This window comes from Suricata suricatta, chromosome 9 (genome assembly GCF_006229205.1).
Source record: "Suricata suricatta isolate VVHF042 chromosome 9, meerkat_22Aug2017_6uvM2_HiC, whole genome shotgun sequence".
In the NCBI taxonomy this organism is placed as follows: Eukaryota; Metazoa; Chordata; class Mammalia; order Carnivora; family Herpestidae; genus Suricata; species Suricata suricatta.
The window spans coordinates 96114646-96135423 of record NC_043708.1 but is presented as its reverse complement, the minus strand read 5'-3'; the positions used below and the strand labels follow the sequence as shown (position 1 = coordinate 96135423).

Sequence of the window (20778 nt, the reverse complement as noted above, 5' to 3'; positions counted from 1 at the left end):
GCATAGACAAGAAATTTTCTCTTTTCAAAATAAAGGAGAAGGTACTCTTTGGCTTTGGGAGCCAGAGATTTTTGAGAGGTATTCTTGCTTTTTAAAATGATCTGCACACTGCGGGTTTCTGTGAAATTGATTAGAAAATAGAATAGAAAATGAGAGGCTGGTGTAAGTTCTGCTGCTCCTATACCACCCAGAGTAATCCCACTTGCATCAGAACAGGGATGAGGTCTGTCACCTCAGATGCAGGAACTCAGATCTGCTCGCCTTGCCCTTCCCCACACTCTTGGGCTCCAGCTTTCACTGACAGGACAAGAGCCACTTGTCAGCCAGCTCTGGCTCAATTACCACACTCCAAGATTTATATACTGTAGATGGAATTAAAACATCACTGTGGACTCCCAAGTTTATAAACAACCAAGGGGAAAAGAAATTGGGTGTTTGGTGAAGGCAAGACACTTGTATATTTTTGCTAGCTTGCCAGGGCCAGTGGGAATCTCTCAAGGGGGGCAGCTGAGACGCTTCAGGCAGAAACACACTGTGGTCAAGGGCTGAAGCCAGGGGACCAGGATTCCTGTTTTCTTTCTTAATGAAATTATCAGTGACACCTGATAGTACTGAGGTTCATCCCTGTGCTTATGACAATACAAGCTTAATAGCTTTTAAAATCCATTTAAGTCCTTTTGGGCCCCCAATTCAGATACTCGACATATATTTTTCAGCCCCTGTTTTATTTTGCAATAGAAAGGGGACAAGTGACAATTGTTGCATCCTCATCAGTAGATGTGCTTTCTTTTGTGTATGTTTTGCGATGACACATGTATGTAAAGAAAAGCCACTACCTTGAAATACGTGTTAACTTAAACACAATTCACAGCTGGAGTTTTCTCGTCTCACTCTTTGATACCGAGGAGCTCTCAAGGCAGTCTGGAGTTCCTGGTGTATATCACAAATGCAGGCACTCACTGGAGCCCAAATCCTATCCTCAGAACATAAAATAACAACAAAAAGCCAAATAAAACAAAGAAAAAATAAAGACTCCCTTTTCGCCATGAGATTTCTTTTGGTAGTTGGATAGTTGGGAAATAGTAATTTGCCCGACAGAGAAAAGGAGAGCTTTTCCAGGTCAGTCCTGTTCTCTTCTTAACGAAGTAATTAAAATATCCAAACATTGATAGTTGGTGGTGGGACAAGATTTATGTTGAGGCCTTGTCTGAGAAATCGGTGCAGTCACAGCTTGAAAACAAAGCAGTAGAGGAATATTTTTTCATTTATCAACCTTGAGTTTCTTCCTTTCAGTGGAACTTCCCCCTGCTGATGTTTGCTTGGAAAATTGCTCCAGCTCTTTGCTGTGGCAATACAGTAGTTATTAAACCAGCAGAACAAACACCACTCAGTGCGCTCTACATGGGAGCCCTCATCAAGGAGGTAAGAGAAACCAGCCTTAGGAGTGGCTCCCACTCCCCTTGTCGTTGGGGCCTACCGGAGCATAGCTGATTTAATGTGCTGCGTCAGCTTTCACAAGCCACGTTTCCTCCAATTCTGTTTTGTTAGGCTGGCTTTCCGCCGGGAGTCATCAATATTTTGCCAGGATATGGGCCAACGGCTGGGGCAGCGATAGCTTCTCACATTGGCATAGACAAGATTGCGTTCACAGGGTCAACTGAGGTAGGTACCTGAGAAGCCATGGGTCCAGGAACAGTCCTGCACATGAGTCCAGGGTTTGTAAGAAAACTCGGTATGTTATCTACAGGCCGGACCCCCAAAGAGCAGTGAGTACCCAGGCCCTCAGAGGGGCACCAATGGTATGTATCATAGCTAGAATGCTCACAAATGTCAAAGTCAAGTTGTGCGTTGACCTTTTGATGCTGCAGATCTCTGAGTAGTTTGTGTGTGTATGTGTGCACGCGCGCGTGTGTGTGTGTGATGCCATCTTTGTAAACCTGTCCTGGGAGGGGTGGGGAACCCTATTCTATTTTGAAATAAAAGGAACACTTACCAGAGGCAAAAAGAAACAAACAAAATCTGTTCCGGAAGCTGGGACTCTAACCACTTTTTGGAGTCAGGATTATTAATGGCAGAAGCAGGTTAAGAAGCTGGAAATCTAATCTCCAGTTGAGATTAAAATGGAAACACCTCATTATTTCACCAGATCCTGTAAGTGCTGTTGGTAACTGTAACTGTGTCCACGAGCCATAGGGATGGTGAAAGAGCAGGGGTCAGCAAACTTCTCTTGGAAAAGGTTAGCCAATAAATGTGGTAGACCTTGCACGTGATAGAGTTTCTGTCACGACTACTCCACTCTGCCCTTGTAAAGCACGAAGCAGCCAGAGGAAATGAATAAGCTGAGCGTGGCCACGGGCCCATAAAGCTTTATTTATAGATACTGAAATTTGAATTTTGTATAATTTTTACACATCCCAAAATATTAATCTTCTTTTGATTCCTGCCCCCAACCGTTTAAAAATACAAAAACCGTTTTTAGTTTGCAGGCTATATTAAAGTAGGCAGGAGGCCAAGTTTGGCTCAGGGGCCATAGTTATTGACCCTTGATATAGAGTCATAAGTCTGCTTAGAAAAATTTTTTATAAAATATTACTCCAAATGTCTTGGATTCAGGTAACCGAGGTGATAAAGAGTCTGATTCATTGTTTCAAGTATAACTTCACAGATGACATCACCTTTGAACAGAGAATGTTTGCAGGTCTCAAGGAGTAGTATGCTACCTAACGCATACAATGAGAGCAACATTTGTAATGAAAAATTTACACATTGAACAATTTTTAAATAAGTGAAATTAATTTTGATAATGTATTTTATTTAATGTAGTGTATCCAAAATACTCATTTCAGTTTATGATCAATATAAAAAATCATTTTCACAGTATTTTGCATTCTCTTTGCAGTATGAAATCCTTAAAATCTGGCACATATTTTATATTTAGAGCACATCTCAACTTGATCTAGCCACTTTATGAGCCACATGTGGCTAGTGACTACCACACTGGATGGCACAGTCCTAGGGGCTTGATTATATCAGTGCATTTAATAATACTTGGTTCAGTTGACTCATGTGAGAAAAGTTCCATAAGAGATTGGTTAATAAACCTGAGTATTAATTTATAGTTAGATTCTTGAGTTTTATGCTTGTAAGAAGTTAATCTTGTTTTCCAAACCTTTTATTCTAGTTGTACCTCATTATAGTAATTTGCAATTTTAATGAACTAAATAAACCAAAACGTGAGTGTGAAAGGGAACTATAGTTCCTATTTAAACAAAGTCTAGTGTCTTGAAAAGATTTGCTAAGAGTTGCCTTAGAAACTGCAGTCAGCTAGGAGTGGGGAAGACAATTATAAAAAGTTGGGGGGAATATAAAGCTAGATAGAATGTGCACCTACATTGTTGTGCAAGTATTTTTAAGTCTTCACTTTAAAAAAAACAATTTTTTTAATGTTTGTTTTTGGAGAGGCAGGGGGCATGAGTGGGGGAGGGGCAGAGAGTGAGGGAGAGTCTGAAACAGGCTGCAGGCTCTGAGCAGTCAGCACAGGGCCTGACACAGGGCTCAAACCCAGGAACCACGAGATCGTGACCTGAGACCAAGTCAGACACTTAACTGACTGAGCCACCCAGACGCCCTAGTCTTCATTCTACTTTTTTAAAAAAATGTTTTTTAGTGTTTGTCTCTCTCTCTCAAAAATGAATAGAGTACAAGCAGGGGAGGAGTAGAGCTCTGAGCTGTCAGTACAGAGCCTGACGCAGGGCTCGAACCCACAACTTGTGAGATCATGACCCGAGCTGATGTCAGATGCTTAACCTACTGACCCATTTAGGCACCCTTTCACTCCACCTTAAAAAAACTGAAACCAGAAACCTTAAACAGTATTTTAGGGGTATGATTTCAACAGAAATGACAGGTGAACCCATAATTAAAGTTCTTAGTTCTATATCGAAAACCAGAGAATGAATTGAAATGAAGTACTTAAGAACCTTCCTCTGCTTTAATCTCTTTTTATCTTAACGGATCAGTGGTCCTGATTGAGTCAGTTAAGGGCTTTCTACTAGTATAATATATTTTTTTAGGTTTCTTTTATTTTGGCGGTGGGGAGGGGCAGAGGTAGGCTCTGCACCATCAAGGCTTAAACTCACAAATCCTGAGGTCATTCCCTGAGCTGAAATCAAGAGTTGGATACTTAACTGACTGAGTTACTTACTGAGTTATATTCCAGGCCCCTGTAATATTTTTGAATAAAAATGAGATCATAATATATAAAATGAGATCTAGCACCTTGTATGTCAGTACTCCTAGATCTCCACTGATTCTAATAGCTGCATAGAATACTCTTGCGTCAGTGTATCATTGCTTAACTAATCCTTGCCAATGTACATTTCAGAGTTTTTTAGGGTTTTTTTTTTTTCACTTTTTCCCCCTATTACACAGACCACTGAAATGAAAATCTTTGGAGATCTAAGAGAAACTTTGTTCATACACACATTAGACATTCTACTGGATACAGTTTAGAAGTGAAATTATAAAATAAAAGGATGTTTATGCTTTAATTTGCTTTTTACCAAAAATGCATTAGAGTTATGTTTGTATTTATAGGCTCTCTCTATATATTATGTATGCTGATCTTTTGTTCCTTGTAGGACTTGCAGATGTTCTCAGTTCTTTGCTTTTATTATTTTTTTAAATAGAATTATTTGCCATGCACAAATTTTTAATTTGTCTGTAGTCATATCTTTCATTCTTTTCGTGGCTTCTGGGTTTCCTGCTGTCTTTAAAGAAACCTTTGTAAGATTATACAAATGAGGGGGTGCTTGAGTGGCTCAGTCAGTTGAGTGTCTGACTTCTTCTCAGGTCATGATCTCGCAGTTTGTGAGTTCAAGCCCTGCATCAGGCTCTGTGCTGACAGCTCAGAGCCTGGAGCCTGCTTCAGATTCTGTGTCTCCTCTCTCTGCCTTTCCCCAGTTCATGCTATGTCTGTCTCTCAAAAATAAACATTTAAAAATTAAAAAAAAGAGTATACAAATGATCTTTAATATTTTCTTTCAGGGCCTTTATAGTTTTGTTTCTATTTAAATCTTAAATTCGGTTGGAATTTATTTGCATATGTAATCAATGGTGAGACATGAGTTTGTGTATTTTTTGTTTTTTTAAGTTTTTAAATTCCAGTTAACATACAGTGTAATATTAGTTTAAGGTGTACAATTTAGTGATTCAGCTCCTCCACACAGCACCGGGCTCATTACAGCAAGTGCACTCCTGAATCCCCATCACTTATTTAACCCATCTTTCTGCTCACCCCTCTGGCAACCATCAGTTTGTTCTCTATAAGAGTCTATTTCTTTTTTGTTGTGTTTTTTTTTTTTTTTAGAGAGAAAGAGTATGAGCAAGAGAGGGGCAGAGAGAGGGAGAGAAAGAATCTCAAGCAGACTCCACATTCAGCACAGAGCCTGAGGTGGGGCTTGATCTCATAACCCTGAGATTACTACTTGAGCTGAAACCAAGAATTGGATGCTTAACCAACTGTGCCACTCAGGCACCTCCAAGAGTCTCTTTCTTGATTTGCCTCTCTCTTTTCTTCCCCTTTGCTCATGTGTTTTGTTTCTTACATTCCACAGATGAGTGAAATCATACAGTATTTGTCTTTCTCTGACTCATTTTGCTTGGCATAATACTCTCTAGCTCCATCTATGCTGTTGCTAATGGCAAGATTTCATTCTTTTTTATGCCTGAGTAACATTCCATTATACATACATACCTATACATATATACATACAAATAATATCCCCTATTCTTGTTTTTCTATTCATCAGTTGATGGACACTGGCTTTTTCCATAATTTGGCTATTGTAGATAATGCTACTATAAACATAGGGGTGAAAGTATCCCTTTGAATTAGTATTTTTGTATTATTCGGATAATTTAGTGTGATTGCTGGATCATAGGGCAGTTTTATTTTTAGCTTTTTTAGGAAACTCCATACTCTTTTCCAGAGTGGCTGCACCAGTTTGCATTTCTACCAACACTGCAAGAGGGTTACCGTTTCTCCACATCCTCACCAATACTTGTTTCTTGTGTAGTTGATTTGGTTATTCTGACAGGAGTGAGGTGATATCTCATTGTACTTTTAATTTGTAGTTCCCTGATGATCAGTGATGTTGACTGTTTTTTTTATGAGTGTTATTAAATAATCTATCCTTTGACAGCTAATTTGAGTGCTACATTAACATTATATGATAAATTTCCATATATACATGTTTGTGTTTTAGGACTCAAAATTTTGTCTGTTTTTTTCATTAGTACCAGATTCCTTTAATTACAAAGTTTTAAAAGATGTTGTAATATGGCAGGCAAGATACCCTCTTACTTGGTTTTTCAAAACCTCTTAGCTATTTTTACCCATTCTTTCAGATAAAATTTCACATCTTTTAAAAAAAAATTTTAATTTATTTTTTGAGAGAGGGCAAGCAAGCTGGGGAGCAGCAGAGAGAAAGAAAGAGACACAGATTGTGAAGCAGGCTCCAGGCTCTGTGCTTACATAGGACTCGAACTCACAAACTGTGAGATGATGACCTGAGCTGAAGTCGGAGGCTTAACTGACTGAGCCACCCAGGTGCCCCTCAAATCGATTTTCTAAACACTTTGTTCTCCTCCTCAAAACTCTCACTGAAATTTTGACTGGCATTACATTATCTGTGTGTATTATATTGAGGGCACGTGCTTTCTGTGCAAGATTGACTTCTCTCGGGACATCAGGCAAATTTTTTCATTTATCTGTCAGTCATACAAGATTTTTAAAGTCACAACATTATGTATCAGAAAATTAAATTGATGCGTGACCTAATCGCTCATGCTGGGCAAGAAGTGGCCTAGTGAAATCAAGAACGTAAGCACTTGTTTCTGGGCTGCATGGGTTCGAATCTCTGTGTTGCCATTTAAGGTTTTTTTCAACTTTTTAAAAAACTTGGCTGCAGTATAATGTATATACAATAAATACACCCGTTTAAGTGCCAGATGCACAAACTGTCATCCAATCATCGCCCCAATCAAGATACAGAACGTTTCCAGACTCTGGAAAGATTCTTGCTGTCTCTCTGTGGGTATCACCCTTGGCCCCAGGCAACCACTGATCCTTTTTATATTTTTGCCCCTTCTAGAATTTTATATAAATGGAGAAACACAATATGTACTCTCTTGGGTTGGGTTTTGTTGTTGTTGTTTAGTATAAAAGGATTACTGATGTGCTGTGGTGTCAGTTTCTGATCCTGACTTTTGTTTTGTACTTGCCCCTGCTGGTTTTTGTTGTTGTTGTTCCTTTTTCCTCCTTTTCCTGCCTTCTATTGGAGGAAGTGAGTGCTCCATTTTTTCTTCTGTTTTGGATTATCAGCTATACCTGCTTTTAAAGTGGTTGCTTTAGTAAGTATAATATGTATCTTCATCATAGTCTATCATTAAAGAGCATTGTTACTTGATATATAATGTACTGACTGTACAACAGAACTCACTTCTCATCCCATCCTTTATGTTGTGTCCTATAATTTACTACTACATACTTTATACACTCTCTTTGATAGTTCAACTATCTTTAAATAAAATTTTAAGTGAGAAAACAGAATTACTGTACATTTACTCACAAACCTGGCATTTCTGGGTGCCTTTTTTTGGTGCAGGCCCAGATTTCTTTCCAAGAGCATTTTCCTTCTGGGTTACCATCTTTCTATAACATTTCGTAGCGTGCAGCTCTGTTAGTGACAGATTCTCTTGGCTTTTGTTTTCATTTTTTAATGACTTTTTCTGAATCTAGAAACCTGATTTGACCATTTTTATTTTGTTTTATTACTTTCAATGCTTTAAACATTTCTGACATATTTTCTGATAAGTTAGCAGTCATGATCTTCGTTTTACTGTACATAATGTTTTTCTCTGGATGCTTTTAAGATACTCTCTTTTCACTAGTTTTCAATAATTTGTACTTTTCTTTGTGTACTTTTCTTTGTCTTTTTTTCCTAATTGAGGCTCATTGAAAATTTTTGTATCTGTGACTTTATAGATTGATTTATAAGTTTATAGTTTATACCAAATTTGGAAAATTTCAACCATTTTTTAATATATATTGATTTTCTTGAAATATATATATTCCTTTGCTCATGAGTGCTAATTTTTTAATATTTAAACATGTGATCCCTTTATTTATTGCCATAGCGTTTTATTTATTATTTTTAAATTTAAGTTTTAGTTAACATGCAGTGCAGTATGCGTTTCAGGGGAGAATTCAGTGACTCATCACTTAACAACACGGTGTTCATCACAGTGAACACTCACCTCCCTCCTTCAACCCTCAGTTTGTTCTCTATTATTAAGAATCTCTTGTGGTTTGTTTCCTTCTTTCCTCTTTTTTTCACCCCACTTTCCCTTATGTTCATCTGTTTATTTCTTAAATTCCATATATGAGTGAAATCATAGGGTATTTGTCTTTCCCTGACTGACTTTTATTTCACTTAGCCTAATACATTCTAGCTACATCCACATCATTGCAAATGGTAAGATTTCATTCTTTTTGATAGCTGATTAATATTCCATTGTATATATATTTATATATACCACATCTGCTTTATCCATCCATCAGTTGATGGACAGTTGAGCTTTCTCCATAGGTTGGCAATTGTTGATAATGCTCTTGTAAACGTTGAAGTGCATGTACCCCTTTGGATCCGTATTTTTGTGTATCCTTTGGGTAAATACCTAATAGTGCAATTGCTGAGTAGTATGGTAGTTCTATTTTTAACTTTCTGAGAAACCTCCATACTGTTCTCCAGAGTGGCTGCACCAGTTTGCATTCCCACCAACAGTGCAAGAGGGTTCCTTTTTCTCTGCATCCTTTCCAACACCTGATGTTTCTTGTGTTAATTTTAGCCTGTGTGACAGGTGTGAGGTGGTATCTCATCATGGTTTGATTTGTATTTCCCTGATGATAAGTCATCTTGAGCATCTTTTCATGTGTCTCTTAGCCATATAGATAATTGTTTGGAAAAGTGTCTATTCATGTCTTCTGCCCATTTCTTAACTGGATTATTTGTTTTTTGGATGTTGAGTTTAATAAATTCTTCATAGATTTTGGATACTAAATCTTTATCAGATATGTCATTTGCAAATATATTCTCCCATTCCATAGACTGCCTTTTAGTTCTGTTGATTGTTTCCTTCACTGTGCAGAAGCTTTTTATCTTGATGAAATCCCAGTAATTCATGTTTGCTTTTGTTTCCGTTGCCTCCAGTGATGTGTCTAGTAAGAAGTTGCTCTGGCCAAGGTGAAAGAGGTTGCTTCCTGTATTCTCCTCTAGAATTTTGATGGTTTCCTGTCTCATGTTTAGGTCTTTAACCCATTTTGAATTTATTTTTGTGTATGGTGGAAGAGAGTGGTCCAGTTTCCTTCTCCTGCATGTCACCATCTAGTTTTCCCAGCACTGTTTGTTGGACATGGCTGGTAATTTTTGAAAGGATTGTTACCATGTGGATTTTGTTGTCTTTTTTAAAAGAGCGTTGGCTTTTTTTCCCCTCTTTGACAAATTGTTAAGTCTCTTGCAGGACAGCCTGACCCTTTTGACACTTAATTTTGAAGCTTTGTTGGGACTAGTTTATCTTTTACTAAATACTAAAATTAACTAAGATTATTAAATTGAGACCTTTCTGGAGTTTCTGCTGCATGCTCCTGGTGTTCAGCAAGGTCGTTCTACTCTGGCTGGTCTGAAGTCCAATGTCTCCCAGCCCTGTGTGAGCTCTGGGAATTATTCAGCATACAGAGGACCTGATCTTCCTTCTTTATCCAGTCTCATGGAGTCTCACCCTAGGTATTCCCAGCTTAGCATTCAGCCAGAACTCAAGATTCAGATTTCTGCACCTCATTCTCTCCCTCTGGTACTAAGCCCCTCACATTTCAGCCACCAAAGTCTCTCTATACTCTGGTCTTCATCATCAACCTAGTGAGACACCACCGTCTCCGTCGGTCTCCCCATTCCCTGCTGCAGCTGAGACAGTCTTGGCAGAGAGGCTTTCCCGTAGGTGTCTCTCTCATCTCTAGGATCACAGTCCCATACTGCCTCGTGTCCAGTTTTGACAAAGCAGTGTCACACGCTTTTCTAGTTGTTTTCAGTATGAGGACAAGTCCAGTGACAGCTACTCCATTATGACCAGAAGCAAAAGCCTCTGTGGCATCTTTTGATTAATTTGATACTGTTCCTTGATTTCTTTCTTTAGATTTCAGGCAGATCACTCATTCTCATAGTTTATCCTCATTCCCATTGCCTCAAATTGAATATATTATAGTCCATGAGGTTATCAATTTATTTACTTCAACTGACATAATCATAGAGTCTAAAGAATACAACCCTAAAGGTGTTTTGATTCAGGAAAAGTCCTTGCTGTGTTTGGTATAGAATATTTTAAAATTATTCTGGTCTCATAGGTAACTCATTGTTGATCTTTTGGAGTGAACTCACTTGCTTATCACGTTTGTATTGATTCTTTTTTTAGCTTTAGTTTTGGATGACACTTCCTGGCCATATATGCAGATTTTGGAGTGGCAGTCTCTTTAGAGTCAATCATAAGCAGTCTTCTTACTACCTCAAGTAGTATCTGATGTGTAGTTAACATGCATTGTAAATATTTGTTAGCCCCAAAAAGGAAGACTGAATTTGAGGGCGGGGGAAGCTTACTCTCAGAGATAACAGGTGAGGGTTATGTTTATGCTGTGCTGACAAGTGTAGCTATCATGTTACTGTACACCATAACACTATCATTCATTCAAGATATTTAAATTTAAATGAGAAGCTACTTCATTCAAAGATAACAATATTTAAGAAAAAGATTATTCTGCATCTTAATTCCACAATCTTCTCCACAATCAGGAGAAATGTAGGTCTGTCTTCCTTTTCTCTTTGAAGAAGATGGTCATACGGGGACCATCATACAAAAAGCACTTGTAGGAAGGTAGCCCCAGCTGTGGGGGCTCTTGTGACTAATGTGTTGCTTAATATTGGCAGATAAGCAACAAATACTGGTATCCATTCAATTCTCAGGATCATTTCCCAAGCCTGATATTAAGGACCAGCACTTTCAAAAAACTCCCTCCACGTTTTGCTGGCATGAATGGGAGATTAGGTTTCACTGTTGCCCCTCAAAAGCAAATGTAGTTTTCGTTTTCCTGTCATTTCAAACAGCTCAACTTTTAACAGGCATTTAAACTCTAGAACTGTAGATTTTATACTAATTCAGTATGTATCCTGCATAGTCTCTTCTGGAAGTGAAAAGCCTTCTAGAGATGGGGGTCAAAAAGAAAAAAGGCACTAAGAAACTACATCATGGCAGATGGGACACATTGAGAAGGGGTGTGTGTTTGATTTCGTGGTGCCCTGAACACTTGGTAGAGTGAGCCAGCGCTGGACACCAGATGTTCAGTGACTGCTAAACACGTAATCCCAGTGTCCTAATGGAAGTATTTAATATTTAAAGGACACAAAAGTGTGCAAAAGCTAGGTAAAATATTAGGTTTCTCCCATACCTATTTCTCATAAATCATCTTTCTACTCCTTAGATTGTATTACTCTCACCTGTTTTCAGGCCAGGTTAATTTCCGTCTGCAAAGCTCTCCAGTGGCTTATCATAAGCAAAGTTAATAACTAAGCCGAATGGTTAGTAATCGATCCAATCAGTCTAATGATAACGAAGACCTCCTCACAGAATTTTACATTAGCTTAGGAATTTTAGTTCATTGAATGTATGTAGTTTAGCTCGACTTAATTTCTTTCAGTCCTTTATTTAGAACCTCTTAAAGGAAAAAAGTACTCCTCTGCTTTTGCTAAATGAAAGCTTAAAAGAACACTGCACCACAACACCACACGTGGCCTCTTAAAAAAAACAAAAAGCAGAAATCCCTTCTATAATAAATTCCAAGCACAGTCTTCAAGTCATACTAAAAGTAATCAAGATTAAATAAGATCTGTCAGATCCATATCAGAACAGTAGACATAATTTAAACCTCTATAATGGTGGTGTGGATTTGTTCACAGTATGGGTTAGTATTTTATCCTTTCAGCCCTCACATTCCTGCCTGAAGGTAAGGGACAATGGTGTCTAATCCATGGACCAGGAGGACAGGCTAAGTGAGGATGTGTGAAATATTTAGGACAAGGCCTAGTTCTTAGTGAAGAAGCAGTAAATATTAGCTGTCATAGTTTTCTGTTATTTTTATTAAAAATGTTTATTATTGTTTATTTTTAAGAGGGACAGAGACAGAGCACTCATAGGGAGGGGCAGAGAGGGAGACATAGAATCTGAAGCAGGCTCCAGGCTCAGAGCTGTCAGCACAGAGCCTGATGCAGGGCTCAAGCGCACGAACCATGAGATCATGACCTGAGCTGAAGTCAGATGTTTAACGACTAAGCCATCTAGGTGCCCCTTGTATTATTTTTAAATGAAATTGATAGAACACTTTGTGGGAAAGGGGTAGAAGAGAAGGGGGCTGGATTCTACTAACCTCGGATCCAATCCCACATCTCTTGCTGTGTGACCTTTGGCAAATTATTTAGTCTTTCTGACCTTTCATTTCTTCATCTATTAAGAGGGTCTATGAATAATAACTCCTTACGTGTTTATTTGTGGATTAATGGAGATAATGTATTTGAAAGTTCCAGTCCTGTTGCTTGGCACATTTTAAGAATTCAGTAAATATTAGCAGAATCCGAAACTTCCATTTACGAAGAATATATGTCAAAAACGAATTCTGACGGGATTCTGGCAGTTTTCACTTTCCTTTTGTTTGTTTTAGGGCTTTTATAAATAGTTTACAAATATTTTTGTCTTCTAATATGGGGTTTTTGTGTGTGTGTGTTTGCTGTTCTATATTACTTTTTTGAAAGATCACTCAAGTGCTTGCTTGGATAAACTGATTTTGCATCCTGTTTTCTCATTAAGTGGCATAGTTAGTTGATTTAGAGAGCAGTGCTGGAAGAGGACACTTGGTACCTGTTAAGGAACTCAAGTATGATTCTGCTCCTGGTCTAGATCAAGGGCCACTTCGACAGTCTATGTTTGGCCAGAACCTAAATCTGGTGCAGGGAGAATTTCTTTGCAGTGAAGTGTGCTGCCCTTACCGTTGTTGTGCAGTAGTTCTTCAAGGACTGCCTCACCTGCAGGGATGCAGAGGGGCCCTGGGGAGGGCAGAGACGCTTGTTTAAATGTAGGTTCCTGGGCACCACCCAAGAGCTTCTAAGTTAGAACATTGGGAAATGAGGTCCAGGAATTCTTATTTTAATAACATTTTCTAGTGATTCTTATGTTCATTAACTTTCAGGAATCACTAGGTGATACATAATTTGACTAGCTGAGTCATATTCCAAGCATGTCCCTAGGCACTTTTAAGAAAACAACCACAGCCCTGAGTTGGTTAACCTGTGCAAGGTAAGATGTTCGTTCGAACTGACAGCGGCCAATCCCAATGTCTGCTCTGTCTGTAATTCATTCCAGCGATGATGGCTCTTCTAAGCACCTGAAGGGGGGCGGGGATGAATTCAAAATTGGTTTAACACAGCAAGGACGTCCAAAGCATTGCTTTCACCCGTGAACTTCTCAAAAGAAAAACAACAAAAAGTGTGTGCATTTTATTTAGAAGTTACAAACCTTCCCGAGAGCTCACACGTAACACACAACTATGCAGTACTGGTAATTGCGGAGAACGCTCATTGTACACAGGGGTGCTGTTACCACAGGGGCGAGAGTTCTGCTTTGATTATATTTCCCAGAAGCTGTAACTCCTCCACCCATGAAGTGCTGACACTCCTCTTACTGCCTAGGCTGCACCTCCATGGACAAGAACCATAGAGACTCCTCTGCCACTTCTCAGTCTGCGTAGCAGCGACATTTCTCTCCTTCCTGCTCCCCATGTGCCGAGCAGCCCTGGAGCCCGAAAGGGTGTAGATGGGCTTGCCACCTACCAGAGAGGACTTTGATAATCTTAGAACACCAACTCCTCGCTCATCTGTATGCATTTTGATCCCCACTGTGTGCCAGACACAAGTAAAGACGCCCTTAAGTCACTCCTTGTTTTACAAACGACCTTGGGGTTTCCCTGGCACACAAAGCAGGGAAGATGGCTTACTCCTCCCTCTCTTTGCTGGTTCTTCTGTGCTTCAGGCCTGTTCCCCAGAGGGTTTTCTAGGGTCAGCCCAAGGCCTGGCGTCATCATGTGCCCCCTGCAATGGTTGCTCAAGAGAAACCAGAGAATCAACTGATCAATTCATGGAAGAGTTGACACTTCAGGCCTAGCTGGTCACATTTTCTTCTTACATGCAGTTTTGTTGACTTAGCCCTTACTGCATAAAAGCACTATTCCTGGAGTGCCTGCGTGGCTCAGCTGGTGGAGCATCCAACTTCAACTTCGGCTCAGGTCATGATATTGCACTTCATGAGTTCGAGCCCCACATCAGGCTTGCTGCCATCAGCACGGAGCCCACTTCAGATACTCTGTCCCCCTCTCTCTGCTTCTCCTCCGCTTCTGCACTCTTCACGTGCGAGCTCTCAAACATAAATAAACATTAAAAAAAAAAGAAAGCACTATTCCTAAGGGAAGGTGCAAGTTTCATTTCAGTCATTAATGTTGGTTTCTGAACTTGGAAATTAACTACCATTTCCCATTCCCAGCTTTTCCTTCCCCGTAAGACCATCAGTACAAAAGATTTTTCATCTGTACTAACTTTAATTAGTTGATTTAATTTTTAACAATATGAAATAATCCAGTGAGTGAACACAGTATGTCAGAATATTTCCTTGAAATAGCTCACTGTAATTATTAACCTCTTTTTTTGAGCTTGAGACTTCTGTTTCTAACTGCATAGTAGACATCTCTACCTGGATGTCCAACATTCTTCCAGGTAACAGACAAGTCAGTTCATGACCTAGCCCGACACCTTCCCCTTTCTCTAGCCTTCCCAGATTGCTCGCAGACCCCCAGACGTGTTGTGCCCTTCAGTTTTGTGACCCTGCTTCTGCTGCCTGAGTCCCCTCCCTTATCTGCCCAGTGAGGCCTTAGCATCATGATTGTGTTCTACCTTCTGTGCAGATAAATGAGAACTGGTCAACTTCTGTAGTGAGTATGGTGGCTTCATACTGAGATTTATTATCTTAAACGTTGCCTCTTTTTGAGAGAGAGGGAGAGAGAGAGAGTACTTGTGCAGGGGAGAGGGACAGAGAGAGGGACACAGGATCCAAAATAGACTTATATGGGGCTTGAACTCACGAACTGTGAGATCATGTACTGAGCTGAAGTCAGGTGTTTAACTGACTGAGCCTCCCAGGTGCCCACCTCTTTTTAGTTCTAATCGTAATTCCTTCTTTTGTCCTCTGATCTGTTCTTTATTTCCACCACCTTTTGCTTTCCTTTCAGTTTCTTTTTTTTCTCGTCACTTCTCTTTTCCTGTGAAGCTCTATTTTAAAATTTAATTAACTTATTCCTAAGGCATTGACTTCAATTAAAACCATTAAATCATATTTTAAATAGTAGATTCAATATAATTCCCTCCCTCCCCCAGCAATCCACAAATGACAACAAATAGATGTATGGCATAAGTGCCCTAAGGAAGTAACACTTTTGTTGTTTCGTGTATCTTTATTGACAGCTTTTTGGGGTATAATTGATGTATAATAAATTATACCTAATGTACAACTTAATATGTTTTGATATATTTATCTGCCTCTGGAGCCACCACCACAGTTCAGAGAGCAAATACATCCATCGCCTCAGAAGTCTCCTGCTGGCCCTCTGTGGTCTCCTCTTGACCCCCACCCCTTCCCATTCTCAGACACTGATCTGCTCTTTGCCATCCGTTGTAGATTGTTTGCATTTTTTGGAATTTCATATAAATAGAAACACACTGTATATACTCTTCTGTCTGGTTGTTCTTACATAGTAATTTTGAAATCTGTCCATGTTGTGTGTCTCAATAATTCATCCCTTGTTGCTGAGTCATATTCCATTTTGTGATATCATGATTTGTTCATTCACCTGTTGGTGGACATTTAAATTATTTCTGGGTTGGGACTGCTACAAATAAAAGTTCCTATGAGCATGTCATGTGCAACTCTGTGCATGCATGTGTGTGTGTGCGTGTGTGTGTGTGTGTGTGTGTGTGTGTGTGTGTGTTTCCTTAACTCTTGGATAAATACCTAGGAATGGAATAGCTGGATTGTATGGTAGGTTAAGCTCCCCTACATCTTCACCAGCATTTGGTATGGTCAGTCTTTTTATTTTTAGCCATTCTAATAAATGTAGTAGTATTATCTCAGCATAGTGTTTTTTAAAATATATGTGTATCTTGGGAACTTTTGACTATGTACCACATTTAAAGTTTTTTAAAATTATAGAAGCCTATTTGAAAATTTTGCTACAGATTTATTTCACAAGTATGTAATTAATGCCAAATTCCACCTGGTTATTCATTAGCTTTCTGAGTCTGTTTTTTATAAAATGGGGAGAGTGACACCTACTTTCCAAGTAGTTGTGAGCATTAAACAAGAGAACGTCTGTGAAAGATCCTATTATATGATTCTTCTGGTCTATGGAATGAAATTAGACATTGTACATATCAATTATCCTTAACAGTATTTGAAATTAGTTAGTAATTGGTCCAAACCATGAGCTAGATTGACATAATGTACCATGTGGCAAAATTCAAAGTGTGTTCACTCAGATTTTTAAAGATTTTTATTAAAATATTTTATAGGTGAGCTTGTTGCATCCATTGGGGGTCTTTTCTCCTTATTCCCAGGATCATATCACTTATGCCTGTGTGTGCTTATATAGAGGACTAGTTGATTTTATGTGGTATTTCCATTGCACATTTAACATTTTTGAATTCTGGCCCTTCTCACTATAATGTTAGTTTCTGAAGCAGAGTAGCTAAAACACGGATTGCATATATATTGACAGTTACTGTCCTGGAAAAGTCTATACACACACACACACACACACACACACAAATATATAATATGTTTATTTTAGATTGCACTTATAAGAGAGCTCCTACAGTATTTCTCTTTCTCTGTCTAATTTATCTCACTTAACCTAATGTCCTTGAGGTTCATCCAATGTTGTCACAAATGGCAAGATTTTAGTCCTTTTTATGGCTAAATATATATTTCATTGTTAACATGTACCACAGTTTCTTTATCGAGTCATCCACTGATGGGCTCTTGTTTCCATACGTTGGCTGTTGTAAATCATGTTGCAGTGAACACCAAGGGGGGGTGGGTGCAGATCCCTTTTCGAGTTAGTATGTTTGTTTTCTTCAGATGAATACCCAGAAGTGGGATTGTCAGATCATATGGTAGTTCTGTCTTTAAGTTTTTTAGGAATCTCCATACTGTTTTTCATAATGGTTGCACCAATTTATACTCCCACCAGTTGTGCCTCAGGTTTCTCTTTTTCTCCGCATCCTTGCTACCACTTGTCATTTCCAGTATTTTGTATAGTAGCCATCCTAACAGAGATGAGGGGATACCTCCTTGTGGCTTTTACTTGCATTTCCTTGATGATGAGGGATGGGGAGCATCTTTTGATGTGTGTGTTGGTCATCTGTATGTCTTCTTTGGTGAAGTGTGTTTTAATCTTTGCCCATTTTTTTTACTGGTTTATTTGTTCTGTTGAATTTAAAATTTTTTTTGTGTATTCTGGATACAAGTCCATTGTGCTTGCACATATTTTCTCCTGGTGTGTGGTTTATCCCTTCATTCTCTCAACAGTGCCCTTTGCAGAGTGGAAGTTCTTAATTTTCATGGCATCCAGTTTATTGATTCATTATTTTTTTATTTCTTAGATCAGGCTTTTGGTGTCATGCCTAAGTAATTTGTGACTAAGGTAATATCACAAAGATTTTCTTTTATGTTTCCTTCTAGAAATTTTATGTTTTTGTGTTTAGCATTTAAGTCTACGGTCTATCTTTAGTTAGTTTTTGTGCATGTTATAAAGTGAGGAGCCAAGTTCTTTGTAGATAATAATAGTTCAGTACCGTTTCTTGAAAAGATGGTGGCCTTTTCAGAAGATTGTGCCTTTCTCAGGCTGCAGCTGTGCATATTTGTATGGGGCTCTTTCTAGGCTGTTCTGCTCCACTGATCTGTGTGTCTGTCTCTTCACCAGTACCACACTATTTTGGTTACGGTAGCTTTATATAATATAATTTAGGAAATTCTCCATCTTAACAGATAGAGCCTTAAAAACTAAATATGTAATCTTCAAAGATATTCAATAGAGGGACCTGAGAGGAGCGGCGAGTTTGGGGAAGAGAATGAAGTGGAAGGTGGCCATGTGAAGTGTTTTGTTCTTGGGAATACTCACAACAAGAGGTAGCCTGTTGCAGTGTGCATGAAGTAAATTTCCCTACATTTTTCTGACAAAATCTGTATTTGATATTTCTCTCTCTAGAGAGGTTTGCACTTACTTAGAGGAGAACCACTCCTGTGGCCTCTGGAGTATCTTCTACTTGCTTTTCTGGAGTGATATCACTGACAGTAGGAAGCCTGAGAGAAAAGCATTTGTCTGGAGTATGAAAGCCAACTTATAATTCCCCATATTAATGGTGGTGGGTAGAGACTTTTTACAGGCAAATCAAGTGATCACATAATTCCCAAGCCCCTTTTCAGCTTGCTTTCATCAGTTTTTACTTCTTTATCCATCTATTCTCTTTTAACTTCTTAGGCTCCTTGGGAAATTATATAGATTCTTCCATATGGAACATGTCACTTAAATGTGGATTTGAACATGGCTCCTGGCATGATTACCCTGGGGAGAAGGGACTTACTGGTACATCACAGAATGTCTGCAACAGTAACAAGAAGCTTATTTGAGGTGGCTGCTTGCCATTTTACTTTAGCAAAAGGCCTTTGAAAAACAAACAGTTACTCAGATGGAAGACAGGATTAATTTCTCCTTATGCAGCTAAATACATAAGCAATGCATGTAAATATTTAATAAGTGAATATAAAAGGGCTCTTATAAACACAGAGTCAATAAACAACCTCAATAAAGTACAGGAAAGCAGTTTGCACTTTGCTTGGTGTGGTGTTTTCTTTATTCAGTTAGATTAACAAACCATGATTTCATCATTAGTCAACAAGATAGTAGAGAGACCATCAAAGCAAACTACAGGAGAGTCCAGATTGATTCGTGCCAAACAAATGTTTGTAGCTAACAGCTGTATTATCACTGATTCTAATTTACGCAGCTGGGGTTCTCTTTCACTTCCTAAGTGAGATGAATGTCATATTGCATGATGCAGACACCCTCACTGCGCCTAAAGTAACGAACTGGGTCAGCTCTTTCCACTTGTAGCCGCGTCCCTCTTTGGAGGTGGGGGGGTTGGCCTTCTACAGTTGTGGCTGTTGTTTTTTTTTTTTAAAAAGCTCATGGGCCACTTTCTAAGACTGTAGGAGTCCACTAGTAAACCGTCCAGCATTTGAATCAAAAATACCAGTTGAATGTGTCAAAGCCCCTGGATGTACAGGCTTTAAAGTATCTTTTTTCCTTTTCTTAATACTTCAGTCAAAACTTGAGTACTGAAGAAAAAGGAGAAGTATGTGGTGGCCTCTGCCCGCTAGCCGAGATTATTTATTCTGCAGTGGGTTTCTCTCCTTGGAGCTCTGGATGATAATGAGCAGGTCCTATGAGGCCCATCCTTTTATTCAGTTCACCTGGTTGGTGGGAACTATTGTACTGTTAACTTGAGTCATCCATGATTTTCCTATCAAAGAAAACAAAAAGTCAAAATTTTGACTTTTTTAATTCATCTAAAATATAAAGGGAGAGTCCTATGTAGTTAAAAGGGTGGCTAAGTGTCCCAGACGGTTGACTTAGAATCTGTTAGCTGGGTGCCTGGGTGGCTCAGTCAGTTAAGCGCTCAGGTCATGATCTCACGGTTTGTGGGTTCAGGCCCCGTGTCAGGCTCTTTGCTGACAGCTAGCGCAGAGCCTGGAGCCTGCTTCAGATTCTGTGTCTCCCTCTCTCCCTGACCCTCCCCTGCTCGTACTGTCTCTGTCTCTCAAAAAAAAAAATTAGAATCTGTTAGCTGTGGGTAGTGCGTTTAGCTGTCAGAGTTCTACCCTGAGCAAAGGGGACCTGATACCCAGGAGAGCATCTGGAGAAGAGAAGAACCACGGAGGGCGGCTGTGATGGGGCAGAAAGAATGCTAGGTGTGGTGCAGGCACTCTGAGCCCAGCCCTGGCTCCACCTCGCAAGGGATGCCTGTCAGCAAGTCATTCCTTTACCTCTCGGAGTCACATTTTCCCCCAACTATAAAATGGGGGTAATTTTGCCTTACGGAAATGGATGAAGATTAATTAAAGTGATGTTTGTGAGAACAAGCAGCATACGATATATGTCTGATAAACAATAACGTTGAACAGTTGGAAAAGAGAACCAATGATGAAAGGTTAGAGACAAGTATTGGAGAAATGTCCTTAAAGATTCCTTCATCTCATAGTTTTTAACCCTAGAAGCAAATTAGAATATTCTTGGGAACTTTTTTTTAAAATAGTTTATTGTCAGATTGGTTTCCATACAACACCCAGTGCTCTTCCCCATAAGTGCCCTCCACCATCACCACCACCTCTTTTCCCCCCTCCCTCTTCCCCTTCAACTCTCAGTTCAATTTCAGCATTCAGTAGTCTCTCAAGTTTTGCGTCCCTCTCTCTCCCCAACTCTCTTTCCCTCTTCCCCTCCCCCTGGTCCTCCATTAGGTT

The 20778-nt window shown here is 39.2% G+C and overlaps 1 protein-coding gene across 3 annotated transcripts in view; it reads left to right on the top strand.

Moving 5' to 3' along the window:
• Positions 1-20778, top strand: part of ALDH1A2 (aldehyde dehydrogenase 1 family member A2) — a 161249-nt gene that overhangs the window by 109706 nt on the left and 30765 nt on the right. For all 3 annotated transcript variants that reach the window (XM_029950725.1, XM_029950726.1, XM_029950723.1), the window contains 2 exons: positions 1294-1422; positions 1549-1662. In XM_029950725.1, the coding sequence (XP_029806585.1) occupies positions 1294-1422; positions 1549-1662 (243 nt within the window). The remainder of the gene's footprint in view (positions 1-1293; positions 1423-1548; positions 1663-20778) is intronic.